The 23,220-nt window shown below is 44.9% G+C and overlaps 1 protein-coding gene and 1 long non-coding RNA gene across 3 annotated transcripts in view; one reads left to right on the top strand and one right to left on the bottom strand.

Annotated features, from left to right (window-relative positions):
- RHOA (ras homolog family member A) overlaps nt 1-11,778 on the top strand; it is an 87,815-nt gene extending 76,037 nt beyond the window's left edge. For both annotated transcript variants that reach the window (XM_032765762.2, XM_032765764.2), the window contains 3 exons: nt 903-1,023; nt 8,739-8,869; nt 10,490-11,778. In XM_032765762.2, the coding sequence (XP_032621653.1) occupies nt 903-1,023; nt 8,739-8,869; nt 10,490-10,663 (426 nt within the window). In that variant the 3' untranslated portion in view covers nt 10,664-11,778. The remainder of the gene's footprint in view (nt 1-902; nt 1,024-8,738; nt 8,870-10,489) is intronic.
- An 8,179-nt stretch (nt 11,779-19,957) lies between these two features.
- LOC116816493 (uncharacterized) overlaps nt 19,958-23,220 on the bottom strand; it is a 7,988-nt gene continuing 4,725 nt past the window's right edge. The window contains exon 2 of the long non-coding RNA XR_004371728.2: nt 19,958-20,115. This is a non-coding gene — a long non-coding RNA (uncharacterized LOC116816493). The remainder of the gene's footprint in view (nt 20,116-23,220) is intronic.

Here is a 23,220-nt window from a genome sequence, read left to right as displayed (position 1 = left end):
ACATTAGTGCAACCTTCCTGGAAATCTATACAGATGCACCCTGTAATTGAGAGTAGCATTTGAGCTGTTGTCTTTATAAGTTAAACAATTGACAGTTGCTTGGCATTCAAGCATATTGATTGGAGTCCAGTTGCTGCCTGTCGCACTTAACCAGACCTGCTTGGAAAGTTTCTGAACTCTTTTTTTGCATAGGGTCCATCCATTTAGTATTTGCAGTTTTACAAATTTATTATTGTAGGTACTTGTAGTTTTCTAGTTTGTTTTTTTCCAAAAAATTCTGTGCTGTAGTTCTCCTTGCTCTGCCCCAAATTGAGATCTTAAAAGATGACTTCATTTATTCACCCCTTAGCAATACTGGGTGTTGCACACGAAAGATCAGCAAATTGCAGGTTTAAGTTTCCACTATGGTTGTGGAACTTCAGTAAAACTACACAGAAATGAGTGGCCCTTGGACATTTTTGTCTTTTAGTTGGAGTGTGGGGTGAATTTTGTTAATCTATCCAAGTTCCTGAAAAGCAAGTGCATGTATAGTCCTGTTTTACTGAAAATGTGACCTCTTTGATTGTTTGTAGAGCAGTTTCCCAGCCTCAGAGAACTATTTTTAGGCTATTATATCCCTTCAGTTCATCCATCTTGCTTTTCTTTCTGGTAGCTACCACTCTTCAGAGGTATAGAGATAACCACTGATATAATGGAAAAGCTTGTCAATATGTTAAATTGATTTTTGGATGCAGGGAATAGACAACTCCTCATTTTCCATTTGTGAAAGTGGAGTGCACTGTGTTCCCCTCCTGTTGAGTCATGTTCACTGAAATCCACTCTCTGCTTTGCTTGGATTACTCACACTTGAATCAGATTTCCCCTTGATCATTTTGGCTAACTGCCTTCATTCTTTTCTATAGGTTGAGTTGGCCCTGTGGGATACTGCAGGACAAGAAGATTATGATCGACTTAGGCCTCTGTCATATCCAGACACTGATGTTATACTTATGTGTTTTTCAATTGATAGTCCTGATAGTTTAGGTAAGTAAAACTGAATCCAAACCAGGTTTCCTGTATCCCTAGGAGACTGTACTGTGCAGCCTTTAATTCATTTATCTATGGTTTTAATATTGAGTGGAAATTCTGATTTCTACTAATCACATTTTTATATACATTGCAATGTTAGCTTCAATATTTTGTGTAATGGATCTTTGTTCTTTCGGTAGTGTTCCTGTGGGTGCTCCACTTCAGGTGCATGTGCCCTATTTGCCTTTGATTGGAGAGTTTTAGTAGCAGTGCCCATTCAACCAGTGCATGCGCCCTACCCCTCCTTGTGCCTCCTGCTGAGGATATATTGGGTCATGCAAGCAAACTGCCCTCAGTGCCTTCTCAGTTGCCTCCAGCTGAGACAGAGCATCTAGCATCCTTCACCTAAATCCTTGGTTGTGTTTCAGCTGTAAATGAACGTGGCAGGCAGCCCCATGCTAAATTGACCGCATACAATAAGGATCAAAGCACCTTGACCTGTTGGGCCATATGGCTTATTTGTCTGTGACTCTACACTTCAGGATCACAAATTATCAAGCCCTTATGGCAAAGTACAGTCATACCATCAAAAGTCACCTTGTCTGTTGAATCACCTTCCAGCAGAACATTGTGAACAGTTCCAGGCCATCATAGCTCATGGTCAACTATCAGCTAACAGGGGTCGGCAGCCTTTCAGAAGTGGTGTGCCGAGTCTTCATTTTAACATTTTTAGAAGGTGTCTTTCTTTAAGTCTATAATATCTAACTAAACTATTGTTGTATGTAAAGTAAATAAGGTTTTTAAAATGTTTAAGATGCTTCATTTAAAATTAAATTAAAATGCAGAGCCACCCGGACCAGTGGCCAGGACCTGGGTAGTGTGAGTGCCACTGAAGATCAGCTCGCGTGCCACAGGTTGCCTACCCCTGGGTTAGGGCATTGCTACAAGCCTCCATAGATGCAGCTGATATGGCAGCACTGTCCATTTCCACTGCTGTCATGATGCATTGGGCATCTTGGCTTCAGCTCTCTGAATTCCCTAGGAAACTCTAGAATAGAGGTTCTCAAACTGTGCTCTGCGGACCACCTGCAGTGTGCAAGCTCCATTCAGGTGGTCCGTGGATAGTTCCCTCTAAGGTGCGTGCCTGGACGGCCGCACACAAGACAACGAAGGGCCACTCACCTAATTTAGTGGAGCCATGCAGAGGGTGGGGGGGATTTGGGATGTGCAGGGCTGCACATCCAGAGAAAGAGGCAACATTCCACAGCTCCAGGGCTGCGGTTGCCAGGGAGAGACTGCTCTCCTTCCCAACCCCAGCTCAGGGGCTGCCACAGCAGGGGAGAGAGGGCACATCCATCGCATTAGAAAGGTAAGACTACTGATATTAAAATATGATTTGTGTGCTTTTATTTGTAGAACTGATTATTTTTTTTTTTATTTTTTTTTTTTTTGGTTTGGGTTTTTTGTTTTTTATATAGTTCTTTAATCCAAAACAATACTTAGCCAACGGTACAAACAACATTTGGAAAGATCAATAAGTGGTCCACTGAGACCCTCAGCAATTTTCAAGTCTGTGGGAAAAAAAAGTTTGAGAACCACTGCTCTAGAATACTGATAATGAGCTCCCCTTTGATAGGCAGAAACTTCGCTAAGACAACCGATTAATCATTGCACACCTATATAGAGTACCTGACGGCGGGGCTGGGGCTGAAACTGCAGGGGTATCAGAGAGGGTGTGGGGCACTTTCTCCCTCACCCTCTACCCTGAGTTTCTTGCCACAAATTTCAGCCCCTGCTGACAGCCGGAACCCCAGCCCGAGTAACTTAGCTGCTCGCTCTCTTTGGCATGGGGCCACAGACAATTGCCCTGCTTCCCACTCCCTGACCCTGGCTCTGTGCATTACTTCTGTCTACTCAGACACTTGTGTGGTTTCCTAGCAAGGACCCGGCATGTGTTATGGTTGAAGCCAATTTGAGAAGTTGATGTAGAAATAATTTTAGCAATGAACCATTTTCTGAAGAAAAGTGTAGGAAAGAGGGGTAATGAAGGGTAGTCAGTTGCCACTTGTAGCTAAATAAGAGTTCACAACAAGGATCCAAACTGCAGTTTAAAAAAGAAAAAAGAAAAGAAACCGCAAATACCATCCGAAATATTTGTAATTTTGATTTTACATGGACTGGCTTTGAGGAAGACCCATGGGCACAGTGTGTCGTGTGTGGTGAAGTTCTGGCAAAGGAGAGCTTAAAACCATGTAAAATGTTATGTTATGGCACTTGCAGACACAGCACAGTTCTCTTCAGACAAAACTGCTCAATTTTTCTCCAGCAAAAGCTGGGAGAGCTACAGGGCTAGAAAAGAGCACTGAGAATGGCAACTACAGCAAATGAGAGCGCCCTTGAGACATCTTTCATGTGTCATACTGGATAGCTAAAACCGGGACACCACACACTATCAGAAAAACTTTTTTTCGGCCATGTACCAAGAAAGTGTTTTCAATTATGGTGGGGCAAGGTGCAGCAACTCAGCTTAGTGTCAGGAGAATTGAATCATTGCAAGGCGTATTCACGTAGGGCAGACAACGTGACTGAGCAAGTGATTGCCAAAATCAAGCAAAGTCCTTTTTTGCCATTCAGCTTGACAAAACGATGGATATCTAGTGCTGTTCAGATACTGACATACATAAAATTTGAGAGCGATGGGAAAAACTCCAAGAGGAATTTCTGTTCTACCAGCCATTACCACAGCATACTACAGGGGAACAGCTCTTTGCACTTTTGGATCCTTTTGTCTCTGATTCTGGCTTGGAATAACAGTGCTGTGTAGGAATTTGCAGGGACGGCACTTGTGCCAAGACTGGAAAAAAACAGTGAGAGAGCACTCAAGTGAAAGGTGTTGTACTGCAGCAGTTTGGACTCACTGTATTATACACAGGCAAGTCCTAATCGCAAAAAAAATGCCACTCATTCTAAAACAAGTTCTTGAGTAAACTGTTCGCCAGGGCCGCCCAGAGGATTCAGGGGGCCTGGGGTTTTTGGCGGTGTGGGGCCCCTGCTTTGGTGGTAATTTTGGCGGCGGGTCCCGGAGCGGAAGAAGCGCCGGGGGCCTGGGCCCTGCGAGAGTTTTCCAGGGCACCCGGAGTGAGTGAAGCACCCTGCTTCAGGGGCCCCGAAAACTCTCGTGGGGGCCCCTGCGGGGTCTGGGGCAAATTGCCCCACTTGCTCCCTCTCTGGGCAGCCCTGCTGTTCGCACAGTCAGCTTCATCAAGAGTAGCTCAACAAGTGTATGTCTGTTTGGAGTTTTGTTTGCGATGAGAGCTGAGCATCGTCAGTTACTTTTATCACACAGAAATTCGGTGACTCTCTTGGGAAAGGTTCTCAATCATTTGTTTGAGCTCAGAGAGGAAGTGAGAATTGTTCATTCAGAGATTCCCCGCTGGTGGAGAAGTTTGCAGATACCAAGTGGCTTGCTTTGCTAGCTTACCTGGCAGACATTTTTGAATCCCAGTACCTCACTTCAAGTACAAAGTACTTCCACCTTTTCTCTCACTGACCAAATTGAAAGTTGATTCAAGAAATTTTCTTGTGGTATGCTCATGTGGACTGTGGCAGTTTTGAAGGGTGCCTTTTACTGGATAACTTTTTTTGGATAAAAATGCCTTGCCAAAATATGATTTGCAATCCATTATCAGCCACCTGGAAAGCCTTAAACTGCAGCTTCGGGAGTACTTCCCTGTAAAGGATCAGAAAACAGGCATGGATTAGAAATCCCTTTAATGCAGAAGTGACTGCAAGTGCTGTTATCACTTTTTATAGTGAAAGAAACATTAATGGATCTTTCCTGTGATGAGGCATTGATGCTGAGATTTTCTGAACAACCCTTTGCTAACTTCTGGATTGCTGTGTGTGAAGAATATACAGAGCTGTCATCTGCAGCTTTGAAAGCACTCATGCTATTTTTCATCCACCTACCTGTGTGAAGCTGGGTTTTCAGCACTGACTTTACGGAAAAACAAATACAGGGCTTCCATCTTTACCTCACCCACACAGAGCTCTGCTTCAAGCCTTTGTGTTCATCAATACAAGCTCACTTCTCTCATAGGTGCATATTTATTTTTTACTGCTGGATATAAAGATTGTCTTGCGAGTGGATTGTGAACTAAAATGTTTAGTGGCTATTTTCTTGTAGATGCAGCCTTGTAATGCATTTTGATTTCAAATATACTAACTATTCTAGAGTTATACAAGGCACTGAGATTCTGTAGTAATCTTTGTTGTCAGAAAGGGGTTGTGGTGCAATGAAATTTGAGAACCGCTGAGGTAGACTGAGTCTGTGCTGAGAGGTTCCATCACTGTCAGCTCCAAAGAGCTGCTCAAGGATGGACCGTGAGGTCTGAGGTGGGGTTTCCTCAGTGACCGGACTCTCATCCTAGCACTTCCTGGGCAGACTGCAAGCTGGAATTTAGTCCAGTGGATAAGTCACTGGACTGGGACTTTGGAGACCTGGTTCTCTTTCAGACTCTCTGCCACTGATCTGCTGTGTGACCTTGGAAGTTCCTTTACCGCTCTGTGCCTCTGTTTCCCTCTGTCACTTCTATTTGGATTGTCAGCTCTTTGGGGCGGGGGCCGCTACTGCAGGTCTGTACAGTGCCCAGGATAATAGGGCCCCAATCTCAAGGCATCTAGGTGCTACTGTAATACAAATAACAATAGACCATCATCTACTGAAACCATATCTTATCCCTGGAGTCCTTTGATCTACCAACCTCCAGGCTTAGAACAAGAAGCTGGTTGCAGCAGAAAGGGGACTTTGAGATCATCCCAGAGTGGGTAGTTATCCCAAGTTGTCAGAACCAAGGAGCCCTTGGTGCCAGGGACTGAGATGGCCAGGAGGTTCCTCTTCAGCAACGGTGAGCTCTGTTTTAGTGCCAGAGATTGAAAGGGGGCCATCCTTTGCCTGTATGAAACTCTCCCCAGCTCAAATGGGATCAGCATTTGAGGGCCTCAGTTCAGTTCCTCCCATCCTGGAAGCGGCAGCCAGTCTGTATCTAGTCCATGAACAGTGTTTTCGAATGTCGTGTACTTGAGAACTTGGGCAGTAATGGTGGCCAATGAGAAAAAGCACTAGGCTGGAACTCTTGGATTCACACAGGCATAGACTCCATTCTCTAGGGTTTATTGGCGTGGAAAGTTTAATCCTTGGCCGTGTTGTTGTAGATGAGGACTGCCAGCTATCAGAGTGTTGACAATGACTTCCACCCCAGGCCAAACAGTTGCATTGTTGTATCAGTTATCTGAGAGACAGTATAAAGGAATGTCCACTTCTCTCTGGGTCCCAGAGGTGGTCCAGAATAGTGTTCCCGCTAAGCTGCATACCTGCACAGTCGCACAAGAGTCAATCAAGTGCCGCACATGTCAGATGCCCCTCCCCCCCGTGCCACGCTGCTCCTGCCCTTTGCCTTGGAGCCCCTGGCCAGCTGCTCCTGGCAGCCTCCTGCTTGCTGTGCAGAGTGGGGGGCTGCTGATGTCAGGATGTCCCCCCTCCCCAGTACCCCATCTCTGCAGAGCCCCGGGGGTGGGGGGAACACGACAGGACTCGGAAGTGGAACGGAGCTGGTGGTGGTGTTGCAGGCACAGAGGGTACCCGAGGCAAGCAACAGTGGTCCGTGCCTGGAGTGCTTAGCGCCAATAAACACACCAGGGTGGAGAAGCAAGCAAAGTTTATTTGAGATCTCAAAGCTGGAGATTTAGCATGGCCTCAAAACCAGCACGACCTAATACATGACGGCTTTTTCCTTTTAATAAGTTTTTTTTTTTTTTCTCTCTTTCTTCCTTTCTTTCTCCGCCCCCGCCCTCCTCCACCTCCTCCCCCTGTAAGCAGTTTACTAAGCGCAGATGCATAAGTAATCTGGCCCCGGCCACTTTCATTAGAATGTTTCATTCTGCAAGTTATCTTGTCCTTCTGCTAAAGGTGCACAGGCATCATTATTTCTGCTTTAGACCAGTTAGAACTGTTGCAACTGATAACGGCTGTTACACCAGGCCTTTTAGGTCGATTAAAGTTCAAATATGGAGGGACTCTTGTTTGCTGAGGCCTAAAACCAGGAAGGCTCCATACCCTTGTGGCCTTCCACCCTCCCGAGTTACTTAGGGTTATGCTTAGTGACACCAACAGTGGTGCTGCTGTGTCTGAAAAAGCAGCATTCAGACTGGTGAGTGCTGATCTACTAAAAGGGGCAGCGTGTGTGTGTGTCTGTCTGTCTGTCTGTCTCTCTCTCGCCCACCTCCCAACACATACTGGTGATATTGTTATTGTTACTTCTTGGTACTTCCTGCAATGCGCACATATCCTCTGTAATTTTATTCTTTCAAAGTGCTGTTTGAGTTTTTTGACTGGTCTGTGCATGTCATAATTTTTTTTCTCTCTTACTCTTAAATTTAATTTTTTCAAGTAGTGAGTTCTACAATGTCTAACCTGTCCTGGCTGGAGTAATTACCCAATGGTAACTCTTAAAAATATATATATTATATTCCACTGGTGGCACACATCTGCGCATTACCTTGATATTGGTGCACAAAGCAAAATTCATTCTGCACATGGGTCGAAAAAAATTAGAGGAAACATTGAGGCACTCTTCCTTCTGCCTGTGGAGCTTCTGATTAGTTCCACTGAGCTAAAACAGCAAGCTTGATGTGACAGTCTTGAAAGATACTACTTTCATCTGTCTGTCTCATTGAATATACCGGGTTTGTGTAGGGTAAGAGCTTTGCTCATAACACTGTAGCCCACTATTTGGCCTTTCTTTGTGCCAGGGGTTTCCCCCAAATGCCTGGCTGTTAAGCTGTGTTTGAATTTTGTTGAGGTAGATGTGATGCCATCTCTACTTCCCATGCTTTAATGCACAGGTTTCCGAGCCTTCACTCATGGTACAGTTGAACAAGTTTATGAAAGAATTGCTCTACTGCTATTGGGGTTACTTACGGGGAATAGCATTTCCTTGATAATTGTGGCAAAGGAAACTAAATTCTCCTTTAGCATGTATGGGTTGTGCTCTGGAGACCATGGTGGGACAGGTTTGTTTGAGCTACACTTGAGGTCTGGAGTAGGAATTTCCTCTGCTGTGCTGTTGGAGTCTTGTTCTTGCAAAGCTCGTGCAGCCAACAGTTCAAACGTTTGTCAGACCATTCGCTCCAGGTGGCTGAACACCTGCCAAGTCATATAGCAATCATGAAATATCATCTGTTTCATTTGGACAGTCTCAGCGCTGAGACAGATGGATCCCCAGTCTTACCTTCATGTGCACCAAAAGTCTAAAACTTGTGGGTAGGCTTGGTCTCAGAGATGATTATTTAAGGCCTTGTGTACATGCAGAGTATGGGGCCTGACTTTCTGGATATGAATGGGGCTTGGAGAAATGGATATGGTAGAGACCAGAAAATTGGAAATCAGAGACCACTTTGAACAGGAATTTGGGAAGGTGACAGACAGGCCCTGGCTTTAGAATGTTTGTTTGTGTATTTGGTGGTAGTTGCAACAAGAGAGAGGAAATGTGATCTTTAGTGGTTTATATCTCACCAGAAGCTGCATGAAATTTCATGGGATAAAGCAGCATAGTTCTAGTCAGAAAGCAGCAATGATCTTAAAAGAAAACTGCCCCAAATACTTTTTCTTAGCCTTGTATGTGGATTACGAGACACTTCTGCTTTTTTTTTTTTCCTCCTCCTTCCTCCAGAAAACATCCCAGAGAAGTGGACCCCAGAGGTGAAACATTTCTGCCCCAATGTGCCTATCATCCTGGTAGGAAACAAGAAGGACTTAAGAAATGATGAGCACACACGACGGGAGCTGGCCAAAATGAAGCAGGCAAGTCTTTCTGCCCTTCTTACAATAAAACGTGACAGTTTTTGTAATATGGCTAATGAGCACATTAACAAGTGTGCACATTGACAGCTTTCCCTGGACACCATCCCCTCAGCATCCTGGTACAAAGCTACTTGTCTCCTCATCCTTCTCTAGTGCAGTTTGGCTCTGCTAGGTAGAATAAGAAGTGTTTAGATTCCTTTATCGCATCCCGTCTCCTCCACCCCTCTTCTGTGTGCTCCTGTTTCTTGCTAAGCTGATGTAGAGCAGGTCACCCTGCATGTGTTTTGACTCAGCTCTGCAATGAAGTTTCAGGAACAAAGTGATGATCTGTGGGAAATAGCTAAGTGGGGCTTATATTGAAATTGGAAAATGTTCAGAGCAATACAGATCATAGAGAACTGGCTGAAAACGATATTATTTATTATTAGTTATTCAGGACATAAAATTGAAAGCCTCTTTTAGATGAAAAATAAACACAATCTGTTACTTAAGTGTCATGGTTGCCTAGTTTAAATCAGAACTAAGTTGTTAAATACAGACGTTAAAGAGCCAAACAATGCTCAGTTACAGTTGGATATTTTCTTTAGTAGTCTCTTACGAAGGATCTTGTCAGAGGCACCAAATGATGCTTTCCTAACCTTCTTGGGGCTTCCTAGCAGTAAAGGTCACTCTCGGAGAAATTAAGAATTTCTCTCTCATCAGTTAGACCATTGGTAGATGAATGTCCCAAATTGGAGGAGTGGTTCTAGAAGAGTTGGGAGGTCAGTGATAAGGTAAAATCAACACACCTTAAATTACTATGTAGGATACTATTTATCCGGTGCTTATAGTACACGGTCCCACAAAGAAACCATTGCATTGGACAGTAGTTTTAAATAATAACTTGAACAGCCTTGCTTTGGTTTGTTCATGAGTACAGACAAAATATGGTTCATTTTGAAACAATCCCCAACAGCAGCATACCAGATCTAGTAAAAAGTAGTCATCCTTCAGCATGAGAATACCCTGCCCAAATAGGCAAACTTGACTGTCCTGGCATAATGTTTCTTTTAAACGAAAAATGACACAGCAATTTTTGTAGCTATTAATATTGCTGGGGGGGTTGGTACTGCTACAGTAATGACTTGTAAAATTGCGTTTACTTCCCAAGTATCATTAAGTCACTGGTTCCATGACTTTTTTAAATTGCCAATGGCAACAGTTTGTTTAAACATATATTTCCCTGAAGCGTTTGCAACACAAATGTTGAAGCTTTTATACTATGACATGAGAATTGGACCCTGAATAAATGGACTATAAATAATTGACACTGACTGATCCAAACTGGGCTATCATTTTCATTGTCCAAAATATAAATAAATGAAGTGATGAGGTAAATGAGATTTTAAAAATTCTTCAGTAATGTGAGGTGTTATGTTACAACCTGTGGGAAAGAAAATGTATTTAACATTATTCTTAATTAAACTGGGTCTTAATCCAGAAAATAAATGTGCATTTTAGATTCCAGATGGGATCTAAACAGAGTCTGTAGTTTGCACTTCTGGAAGACGATGAAAGGAATGACCTGTTCAGGTGCATTGTTGGACCCTACTAATTTGTTTTTACTATTGTATTGCACAGGAGCCAGTCAAACCTGAAGAAGGCAGAGACATGGCAAACCGCATTGGTGCATTCGGGTACATGGAGTGCTCTGCAAAGACCAAAGACGGTGTGAGGGAGGTTTTTGAAATGGCCACTAGAGCTGCTTTGCAAGCCCGGCGTGGCAAAAAAAAATCTGGCTGCCTTCTCTTGTAAAGCATGGCCAAGGGAAGACGACCCAGGCAGCACCCTGCACTTGATTAATTTTGAAGTGCTGTTTATTAATCTTAGTGTATGATTACTGGCCTTTTTCATTTATCTATAATAATTTACTTAAGAGATTTAAAAATCAAATCATCTTGCTACCAATATTTAGAAGCCAGCTATGATTTTTATAACAGTCTGCATCGAATTCGTCTGTGCACACAAGTAACATCAACATTCCTTTAACCAACGTCTGCACTTGCAGTATGTGCCAGGCGCTAATTGAAGACAGTTCTCTAACTTCTTGCTTCTTTCTAGAAAGAGGAAAAAGCTGGTAACACCTCAGAATTGAGCTGTAACTACTTTATAACTAGTGTACCTTTCAAATTGGGTACAAGAGCTACATGGCTGTATGTGGAGTCCAGAATAACATCAGTGCTTTCACATTTTAGGGAGATTTGATTTTTCATGGCTGCATAGGGTCTAAAACGATAGTTTGAAACTGTGACCACCCTGAAATAACAGATCCCATCAAGCTATGAAAAGTGACAGTTCTGTAGTTTCATGTTAGTTACCTTTTAGTTACCATTTAATTAGTGCCACTTAAATGTATGGTACCAAAAATAAATCTCTATGCCCCAGCCGCAGTGTAGTATTTTTTGTATAATTGGATTTCCTACTACTGTTACTTGTAATGCCTGTGTAAGGATTTTCTGGGGTTTTTTTTTTTAAGAAGTTTATTTGAAAATAAAGTCGAGTGGAAAGCAACTGATTCCTCCCCCACCTCCCTGTTTCTTTGTAAGTGTCGGACCCATTTGTATGGTATAAATTCTAATCTCTGCACCCAGGAAGAGGTTTTTTCCATGATCTTCCGGCACCTGCCTTAGGAGCCAGGGAAAGGCAGCCTGTTCACACTCAAGGCAACTGAACATTTCAGAAGCTTTAAGTTAACCTGCTAGACTCAGCTCAAGGCTATAAAAATGCAAGTTCTTTTTGTATTGCTTGGTTACCACCTGGTGGCCAAACTCCCATCTGTGAACTTCTTGCTGATCTGCAGCCAACTAAACTCTTCTTTTCTGTATTATTTCTTTTTTCCAACAACTAATAGAATAAAGGCAGTTTTCTAAGCTCTCGGTATCCTGGTATTTGTGTTCCTCTTTGCAGGGTATTTGTTATGCAGCTGCCCTGAGGCCCTGCATTTAACAGGCTCAGACAAAAATCTCATTTTGATAGAACTACATTAGAAATTCACCTGGCACATCCAGGCACTTGAATACCTTTGGCAGCAATGGATTCCACTCTGGAGGCTGCAGCAAATTCTGAGAGTGGCAGAGCCCAACCATTGAATTCCAGCATCTTCTCCGTGCTCTCTAGTGCCCAAAAATGAACTTCTGTGTGTTGAGGAATCTCTTGTGAAAGACCCTTCAAACTAGACCATCAGCTCCCAGACATTTAGCTGCTGCAACAGTTGAAGTTCACTTACTTTATTGCGCACATGAGGAGAGTGTAGCAAGAGGTGATGTGTCAGCAGGAGGAGGAGTGTTGGATGCACACTCTGCAGCAGCAGCATGCCTGAGTGTTGTCGAATGTGTCCTTTGCTACCCACAGAATGTACCTCTTACACCCAGGCAGTTTCCTTTGATGTTCTCCCTGCCTCTGGAACATCTGAGCCAGCCTCCCCTGGTAATGGTATGTGAGAGCTGTGTGCCCTGTGGCACAAAGGAGCGTGGGAGACCAGTAGATACAGAACTTGTGCCATACTCATTGTATTCGTATATGGACATGAGAGAGATGGTATGTTAACACTGGGTTACAGAGTTCAGTTTTAACAGGCGCTTTAAACCTTTAAAGTGTAAAAATCTCATTGAAAGAGCAAAACCCAAAGCATAATGCAAACTTTGAGCAATTCTAACAGCACTCATGGTGGTTTGATGAAAAATATGTTGATAATGGGAATAATAATTCAAAAATAACCAATTTTTTTTGTGAGGATTCTCATTTTTCATTGTACCCCTCTTGCAACAAACGTAAAACACGTCTGGGCCTGGCCTGTGGCCATATTGTTGCTTCTTGTGTGAGGATGTCTAGATATCAGTTATACTGTGGGAGTATTTGTATAACTGTTCTCCCTGATGGAAAACAGGTACCAAGTTAAACCTTCTGAACTCTAATTTGAGACAGACCAACTCTTACCTCCTTCACCATCCATTCCTGTAGCCTAAGGAAAAGTTTCCTAAGCCAAGAAAGAGGAAAGCAGGAGTTCAAATCTCATAATTTAGTGCTGTTCAAATTTCCGTGTAATTTAGTAAAGCAATAACACCCCCCTGCCATGTAGAAGAAAGGGAAGAGCTGCAGAACACTGCTTTTCCCCCCTTCTCAAATTAGCAGAGAACTTATGCAAGGTCACTGTAGCAAAGAAGCCTAGCATCTAACCAGAAAAAAAAAAAAAAAGTTAGTGGGTCAAAGCTAGGGATCTGAAGTGTAAGGATTCAAGCTGCTATTGATCTATGTGGGGAAAGGGATGGTTGTGTGGTCCACACAGTGAGAAGAAACAGATTCACATGACTTGCCAATTATTTTTTCTGCTGATTCACACCACGTTTTTCACGTTTCAGTCATTTGTTTGCTTGTGCGACCCACTGTTCACTGTGTGCACACTGGTCCCCCTGTGCTGGTCCACACAGGAGGAAAGTTTGACCAGTTTTAGGTTGAGTACAAGCTACAAAGACTCACGCTTTTAGTGCTGGAGCTTATCAGTTCAATCCCTGGTGTTGACCAAGCTGGCACTCATATTAATGTGTTCATAGGTTCAAAAGGGGTGACATAGCTAAGAGCCATTTTAGCAGCGCAGTTTCCTCCTCTGATTCCCAGGTGAGTGCAGCTCCCTTTCTTCCTGACTGAGGGGAGCTATGCTCTGAGATATGCCAAAGCCCTATGAAAAACTAGTCAGGTACGGTTGTATAGGACACACTCCCCTAACCCCATACTGTAAGGGGAAAAACTTGTGGATTCTTTTTGACCTTCATATAGCCTACAATGCTGTCAATAACGCACTCCAACATTTCCTAAGTCTTTCAAGACATCTCCAACCAATACATATCCCAGCTTCATCAAACCCTTCACAGTGACCTAAGACAAAATAAATTCCTAAATACAGGGAATGTGAGACAGTCGGATGTGCTGATCCTAAGTGACACAAAGCAGATGAGGTCACCATTAAGATTTTCATATGAGCATGCAAGTTTGATGGCATTGGGTGGCTATGTATTTCTTATTTCCCTGTTGAAAGGTTTTGATGGGGAAAAAAGACAGATGCTGAAATCAAAAGGCAACAAATTTAAATGTGATAAAAGGTTACAGAGATAGGACTGAGCCTCATTGCAACTAGATAGTATTAATACCAAGAGCTTAGTTGGGTTGTAAAAAAAAAAAAAAAAAAAAATCTCTTGGTTTATACACTGTAGCTATTTCTGTTCTGCATTTGTAACAAAGCATCAGGATGTATCCATCCCAGAGGATGATATGGATGGAATAGGAAAATTTACTATCTGTAACAAAGAAAGATGTGAGGCAGCATTGACTAAACTCAAACCTTTTAAAATCAATAAGCCCAGATAATGTGCACCCAAGAGTCTTGATATAGCTGAGAAGTGCTCTAAACTACTGGTGTTAAAAATTTAATCTTGGAAAAGAAGGGAAATGCCAGTGTGGTTCCAATATTTTAAAAAGGTAAAAGGGATGCCCCTAGGACCTACAGCCTAGTTAGCCTGACATCAATCCTGGGTAAAATAATGGAAGAGTTCATTTGGGTCTTTTATTTTTGACATCTAATTCTTTGTTGATAATGCCGGTTAGCTTGGTTTCATGGAAGATAAGGCTTGTCAAAGAAATCTTGTCTTTTTGACAGAATTACAAGCCTGATTGATAAAGGCAACTGTGATGATACAGTATACTTGGATTTCTCCAAGGCATTTGACTTGGTACCACATACAAGTTTTTAAAATCAAAGTGTTAATGGAATTAACAAGGCTCACAGACAGCTCTCAGAATGTAGTAAGTAATGGCAGGTATCAATGTGTGGAGCTGTTTCTAGCAGGATGCTGTAGGGATTAGTTCAATGTTATTTAATTTTTATTAATGATCTAGATGCTGATTGTGACTGAATGCACCCATGTATTCACATCCTACACACCACTGTATTGCTCTTTGTACAAAATATGCCTTGTGAGGTATCATTTGAAAACTAATAACTCACTGATCAATAATGTGATGAAATGTGTATAACAACATTATAAAGCTATGAACATTTGCTGAAATTATGACTGAAATGTGTTTACGAGACAAGTCTGGGAAGGACGTAAACCTGTTTCTCAAGGTTGCCTCCAGCCAGGTGCCATCAAAGTTGATTGGGAATCACTAGTCAAGTGGCTGTTCTTGGTCAATGGCAGGGAGCAGGAACAGCTCAATCTGTATTTTAGCAAACACCAACTTGGAATCTCCTTTGTCATGAGACTCCATGACTCTGTCATCACAATAAAAAGCAACTTAACTAGGGGGTGATCCTCAGGAAAATGCATTTCAAAGGGTAGCTGGACTATAAAATGAGGGGCAAAATGCCCTAGGTGTTTTCTTTCTCTCCTTATTGCACTCTCTCACCTAAGGAAAAAAGGAACCAGCCTTTGGATTTTGGGAGGAGTTCTGACATGAGAATTTGGTCTGCCCACTCACTGGAACGTATGGTGAGGATTTTAACCTTGAACCAAGTCTAGTTTATTAAGTTTTAGCTGCTAGAATGTGTGTTAGCTTTATTTAATTTGTAACCATTTCTGACTTGAATACCTTATATTTGTACTTACTTAACATCTTTGTAGTTTAAATAAACTTAAACTTAAGCCAGTGCTATGTTTAAACTGAACTGTGGGGATAACTCCAGTTAAAGTAGCAAACTATTGTATATTGATCCCTTACAAGGGCAATGGTCCTGAATATCTGAATTGGACAGGAGAGGAGTGCGCCATGCAGAACACACATTTTGGAGATAATTCAGGACCGGGAGGGTGTTGGGGTCACCACCATGCAAATATTAATGGGACATCAGCTGGGGAGGATCAGTGGTCTGAAGTTGTAGAGAGAATCTTCTGTCTAGATGACTGGTGTTGGGTCTTGCTCACAAGCTCAGGGTCACACTGACTGCCAGATTTGGGGCTGGGAAGGAATTTTTCCCCAGGTAAACTGTGGCACAATTCAGGCTCCTGAGGTCAGAAGTGTTTTATTCTAAAAGTCTCTGGGCTCAGTACAGGGTAACTGGTCACATGTAATGGTCTGTGACATACAGAAGACCAGACTACATGAGCTAATGGTCCTTTCTGGTTTTCAATTCTATGAAACTATAATGGACGGGAGTTTTTCTGTAACTGGACCAGAAGTGCCATTGAAAATCACTAAGGGGCTTTGGAAAGCCCCACTCTGAAAATAGTCCAAGTTAATACAAACCCTCCTGCTTCAAGATATAAACCTGCCCCTCCAACAGAATTCATAATCATAAGACTGTGAGCAGGACCCCACTCCAGAGCATGTAGGGGTAGAGTCTTCGCCTCATGTTCTTGAGTTCTACAACCAAAAGTTCCTTTTCTGTGCCTCTCTCTGCTCCCTCGCCACACCTCACTCAGCGTAGCTCTCCTTGGTCAGAGAGGACCCAAGGTTCAGAGGTGCATCTGTGTGAGTTCACCTCTTACCAGGGGAAGAAGGCACTTGGTTGCTCTACTATCTGAGCACTTGCTCTGGCTGACTGCTTCCGCCAGCTGCAATTCCTCTCCACTAGCTGTCACACCAGCCACTCATTACTCTGTTGGCCACCCCATCAGCTGCCATTCCTTGCCACTGGCCACCCTGCTAGCTGCTTCCATCAGCTGCCCATCAGTCACCTTTTGCTGCCATCTGCCTCTCTGCTGTGACCTCTTCAGGTCAGTCTCTTATTGATTTTCAGCTCTTAGGAGTCTGAAACATTGTCCCACCACAAGTGATTTTAGATGCTAGTAACGCAATTATTATTTAACATAAGACTCCTCATGGAACCTATTTAGCTCTGTTTTTGAACACTGGGGAAGAACAAGTTAAAACAGACCAGGGACCCTTAGGCAGAGTCCACACCACCTGGCTGGGACACCTGCCCTCACCCCTCTCTGCTTTCACAGGGGTCTGACATTTGAGCCCCTGGCTTAATGAGGTCCTTTCAGCTGAGGGTGATCTCATCATTCAGGACAGGTTAAGCACAGTTCTGCTGCTCCCCTTTACTCATACAATAAAGACAACTACATTGATAACAGCATTTCACTACCCCTGCATTCAGTGCTAAAGTGATTTGTAACCCAACACCAGCCAAAGTTGATCAGTTGGAGCTACATATTTCCTGTCTGCTGGATATCTAAGCAGAGTAGATGTGTTTATGTAAACACAGTTTCCTCCTGAAGTCTCCCCGTTCCAGGGGTTGCCAGGTGTACGTTTTTTTTTTTTTTTAACAGAATGCATGGTCGAAAATGGATCCCAGTGGCTCCAGTCAGCACCGCTGATGGGGCCATTAAAAATCTGCTTGGCAGCGCAGTGGGGCTAAGGCAGGCTGCCTGCCGTGGCTTTGCACAGATCCCAGAAGCAGCAGCATGTCCCCTCTCTGGCACCTATGCATAGGGGTAGCCAGGAGGCTCTGCGCACTGCCCCTGCCCCAAATGCCAGCTCCGCAGGTCCCATTGGCCACCTGGCTGCACCTCTGCATCGGAGCCAAAGGCGGAACAGTCTGAGGTAAGCACCACTCCTGTCCCCTTCCCATGCCCCAGCCTCCTACACCTGCCCCAGCCTGTATCCCCCTCCTGCTCTCCAACTCCTAAGGTCCCAGCCCAGAGCATGCTCCTCCACCTCAAACCCCTCATCCCCAGAGCCTGCACCCCCAGCTGGAGCCCTCACTTCCCCTCCTCTAGCCCTGATCCCCCTCCTGCCATCTGAACCCCTTGGTCCCAGCCCAGAGCACCCTCTTACATCCCAAACCCCTCATACCCTGCCACACCCTACAGTCTACACCCTAGAGTCTGCACCCCCAGCTGGAGCACTTACATCCCCCTGTACCCTAATTCACTGCCTTAGCCCAGAGCCCCCTCTTGCACCCTGAAACCCTCATTTCTGGCCCCACCCCAGAGTTCACACCCCCAGCTGGAGTCCTCACCTCCTCCTGCACCCCCAAACCCTGAGCCAGGTGAAAATGAGCGAGAGAGTGAGGGTGGGGAGAGCAAGAGACAGGGTGTGTGGAATGAGCGGGGGTGGGGTGTGGCAGGGGACAGGGCAAGGGCATTAGCTTTTGTGTGAGTAGAAAGTTGGCAACCCTCCACCTTCCCCAACTAGCTGTCGGGGAGAGGTCATTCATACCCTGCTTACATGCACACAGGTGCAGGAGTCCCACTGAACCTCTAGCACTTGAAAGCTCATTTGTCTGAGTCCTTTCACTGAGGGCTACATTCACAAAGGGCCTATCTCTTTAGGCCTCCACGTCCAACATTTGGGCACTGTGACAGTCACAACTCCCCTGCACAGCTGCTCCATAACCCTGGAGGTAGTGACATCCCCATGGTGCTTGGTTTCCACTGGTCGACAGGCATGAAACCACCTAAGCCCTGGCACTGCCCACAACCAACAAGCTGCTTAGAGCCCTGCCTTACGACTTCGCCCCAGCCAGATTCTCTAGCTAGGTGATCCCCTGCCTCTCTTGCCAGTGGGGCCTGGTCTGGTAAGTGTGCTCTGAGCTTGTCAAGCCCATACAGCCTGTGGGGTCCCAGAATCCCCCAGGGTCTAGGACTTGCATCTTCCTTGGTCACCCACATCTTGGGAGCATGGCCTGATCCCTGGGTATTCTGGGATGGAACTTTCTCAATCTCTCCCACTTCAAATAAATATTTCAATAGTGCTGAAGCAGAGAGTCGAATCTCTCTCCTCACAGCCTGAGTGAGTACCTTGCCATGGGGCTAACATGTCAGCATCTCGCCCATGCGCATACTCTCCTTTGCTCTGCCCCAAGGAATACTGAACTATTTAGACAAAACTTTAACAGGCAAGACTGAGAGATCCCACCCCAGAATGCCCTACCACCTGGTGGGTGGGGCATTCCCAGAAGTTGGGAGGCCCAGGTTCAAGTCCCTGTTCCAGATCAGGCAGTGTAGGGGGTTGAAAACAACTCCCCCACATCCCAGGTGCATGCCCTGGGATGTGGAAGGGGGTCAGGTCCTCTCTCTGGTGTTTCATGAGAAAGGGCTGAGCCTGCATAAGTGCAATTCACTCCTGACTTTTTTCGATGGGTGCCTGTTCAACATACCAGTTTCTGAGGATCCCTTTCTTGGGTGCCTGTGTCCTCCCATGCAATGCAGGGCGCACCCAGGCACCTGACTTACGGCTGAAGATTCCAGTGAGGAACAGGATGCCAAAGAGTTACAGACTGTAACATCAGTGCGCCATGCTGACTCTAGCTCGCAGCTCCCACAGTGATGTGTGGCCATAAGAAAGCCAGCAGGGAAATGAAAGTGACTGTATTCCCTGCAGGATCTGAATGGTTGCAGTAAATAAGGCAGGGGCCACATGTTCAGTCTAAATGTTCCCTGAGCCTGCCCAGACTGTGCACTGGATGAGGCACAAATCCTGCAGCAATAGGCCTGTGCAATCCTTTAGCCATCACCATTAGCCTATCACAAAGCATATGTCCCCAAGGGGGCTGTACAGACAACCTTAAATCTGGCATTTCTTAACTTTCAAGCACTGGGCTTTGCAAACTGAGCTGTTTCTTGTGCTGCAGTGTTTGTGTGTACACAGAGCTCTCTCACAGACACAAGCCCTCAGTCTGTTCTGCTGCTCAGCTACTGTCTGGTTCCTGTGTGCCTGACACTTGCAATGCTAATAGCTGTGGCCACACCAAGTGTCCTGGGATGCTGGGGTTCTGGAGCGCTAGGGAAACCTCCCATCGCCATGGTTAGCCATTTGGCCACACTCTTGCTCTTGATTAAAGATGAACTTTCCTGTCTATGCAAATTTGGTGCAGCCCTGATGAGCCTGGCAAGTTGCCAAAGCAGCTGTGGGTTGGGGCCACTTTGGGCAAGTGGGGACAAGCAGGTGCTCTCTTGCTTTCCCAAGTGAGCGCACTACACTTACTGCCTGCAGGCACTGACATGCTGGGGAAGAAAGCAGGTCAGCCTCAGTGTACTGAGCCTGCACCTGCACAGCATGGGGAGAGGTCTGTTTACACAAACGTGTCACCAAAATCCAGAGACTCAGTCGCCAGGGGCTAATTGCCACCCAGATCTCCTGTGGCAAAGTTTAAAGGAACAAATATAACTCCAGTTAGTAGCATTTCATCTTCGTTGCTTCATTTAGGCCTGCATCATGCAGAGTTCCAGCATTCAGAAACCTGTTTATTGTCCATCTTCTCCCTGCCCCTGGGGAAACAGTGTAGATTCAGAGCCCATCCACACCACCACCACAGTTTTGTAACCAAGCAGGATCCAGCCACACAGCAACTTCTGACTGGGCCTATGGCTGGTCAGGGGAATGGCTGGTTGCATCCATGTCACCATAGCACCAAGTTAATAACTGTTGAATCTTAACTGGGTGCCACCCCACTTGCTGCCTAGTGTCACACAGTCCCTAGCCCAGCGTTTCTCAGATGTGGCCACCATGACTGCATGCTGCCACCAGGGGCTTTTTCTGCCACCACAGCCTCCTTGTCGGTGATTGGGAGGAGGGGAAGAGGTGGCCCCTTCCCTGGGGCCACGAGCAGGGGCTGGGCCCTGCCCCCCTCTGTAGCCAGAAACTCCAGAGGAGCAGGCAGCCAGTATGAATTCCCCACCTTCCTGGGGGTGATGTGGCTCGGGTTTCTGGATTCAGCCCAGGGGTGCCAGTTCTGGCCAGGGGGTTTGGGGCTCCAGCTGCACAGCAGGGGGCTCCAGCCCCAGGCTCACCACACCCCCCATCACCCCTGGCTCCTGCTGTCTCCTCCATTCCTAGGCCCTGACTGCACAGTGGCAGGCTCAGGCTCTGGCCCCAGGCTCACCCCCCCTGCCCATCAGCACTTGCCCCCATTGTGTCCACCCATGCCAGGTTTCAGCCACACAGCAGCGGGCTCCAGTCCCTGACCACAAGGCTTTGGGCACCAGCCCAATTTGCCCCCCAGCCACTGTTGCTGGCCCCTGCTGCCTATCATGGCCTCCTCACCTATCACCTCTGGCCCCCACTGCTTCCCTACCTACCTCTCCATCCAGGGCTTAATTTGTTCCCCAGCTTGCTGGGGCTGAGTAAATCTGCTGTGAAGAGTGATATTTGTATGTTTGTTAATATCACTTTTCACTGCCTCCCAGCTAACTAGCAAGTCTGCTGCTGTGAAAAATATTAACAAACATACAAATATCACTTTGCACAGCAGCAAACTTACTAGCTAGCAAGTCTGAAAAAAAGCAACTAGAACAGCAAAAGATACAACAAAAACAAAAGACAAGAACATGCAGAGTACCTTAATTGTGTTTCTATTCTGGTTAGGTCCAGTAAGGAATAGAGAGAACTGTACATTATTTTTTTTCCCAAGCTTGCAAAAAAGCCTTCCATAAATAAATGACAATGATTTGGATGTGTATATGTGTAAGGAGGGAAATAGACTTCTAGGATGGAGACTGGCACAACTGATTAAGAGAGCTTTAAACTAGAAATTTGGGGGAGATGGTAACGGAGAGTGGTTGGGAGATGTCCAGGTAATCTCCCATGCTGGAATTTTACATGGAGAGGACGAAAACAAAGTAAGAGAGGATACAACGTTGGGCAGAAGAATGCGTACAGTAACGGGAGAGGCAATTAGTGTAGTATAGAATAATACCCAATTATGCCTATAACGAGGAATGATACTGGTGAGTAAGATAGGTCCGTGATTGACCTAACCAGCGAGCAACATAGAAAGTAATGTCATATGAAGCCCAACGGGCAGAAAATTTCAAGTAATGTCGTGCACATACAGAGTGGAGGCAGCCTATGGATTAAAAAGTAGAGAACAAGCAGTACAGGTGCATGGAGGTTGATATACCAGATTACTATAATTCGAGCAAGAAGAAATTTCGATCGGCAATAGTAAGTCATGACTGGAGGTATCGGACTAGGTAATAGTTCGGCGAAAAGCATGCGCTCAATGTGTCTATGATCTTTTGGCAAGACAATGATTAAAAGCTCAAAGCGGGGTGGAATGTACAGCCTTGTAATACTCCAAGTTGTGGTCCACATAGACCTGTAAGAACTATGAGAGGGAGAATGGAAAATCGAGAGACAAGAAAATCAAAAGTCTGATCTCTAGTGCGACAACAAATACATGAAGTTGGGTAACATGAAGCCTCTAAGATGACTAATCCATGAGATACGTGGAGAGATTGTTGTGGAGTAGCGCGATGCGAGCTGCGAGCAAGGTCATGATTTGGATATTGCGAATGAGAGCCTCTTCAATGTTTTATAAATGACCTGGAGACACACTAACATCGAGTGGGCGCTTAACTAGTTGGAATAGAACAGTGAAAGAAAAACAGAGCTTGGAAGCTGACCAAGGGTATACTGAACTGGTAGAGCGAATGAAGCGGGTTAGATAGTAGTAATAAGGGACTCAGGTTTTTCTCTGGGATGCGACAAGCCTGCACTAGGATTCCTCACCAAGTGAGATTTTATTATGAAACCAGAACAAAGGGGCATAATATATAGTATTGGTTATTTGGAGTAGTATGAGGACCCAGAGCATAGGAATGTTATGATGGGATCGAACCTTGGTGTTCGAGTGAATCATGATCTAATTCAGTTCAAGACTAGAGAACAATGAAAGGAGAAAACAAAAAACATTTTTTGACAGGAATGCTTTCTAGCAGACGAGATGGCAGGAGAAGCAGCAAATGTGCTATATCTTTCTTGCTAGAAATTTGTTGCACTCTTTGGAATTTTGCCAATGTTAGCATGAACCAGCAGTACTTCAAAAGCTAGGGGAGAGAGCTATTTTTGTACTCCTTTGGGGAACTTTGACTAGGCAGTACGACTTTTTTTTCTTATCCCCCTAAGCTGATCCTAGAAGAACAGAAATTGAGTCAGTGATGATACGAACATTGGAGAATAGCTTAGGCGAAGTGGATGGACTGAGACTTGTGGTATCATAAAGATGGGAGGAATCCAACTAGGATTCTTTCAAGTCAGATGTTGCCCAGAACATCAGAGAACGCTACTGCACATCCCAGAAAGGGGACATAGGCCAGGATTGTAGCTCAAGGCTGGATGACAGTCATCCTCGAGATGATTAGAAAAAGCAGAACGCCTTGCCAAGGAGTGGAAGTGGTGGGATTAGCAAGGAAAGGTTTCTTATTTGAGGTAGAACATTAGGGATGAAGTGAAAGGCGCTAAAAGTCATAGTAGAGTTGGACCTGCAAGGAGTTAAACCAATGTAAAGGTTCTATGTAGCCATATAAATAAGAAACAAAGAAGTGGGAACTAAAACACTGAGGAGAATGGAGGTTACGGTATCTAGACATGGC

The sequence above is a fragment of the Chelonoidis abingdonii genome, chromosome 16 (genome assembly GCF_003597395.2).
Source record: "Chelonoidis abingdonii isolate Lonesome George chromosome 16, CheloAbing_2.0, whole genome shotgun sequence".
NCBI lineage: Eukaryota > Metazoa > Chordata > Testudines > Testudinidae > Chelonoidis > Chelonoidis abingdonii.
This window is presented reverse-complemented; position numbering and strand designations above follow the sequence as displayed.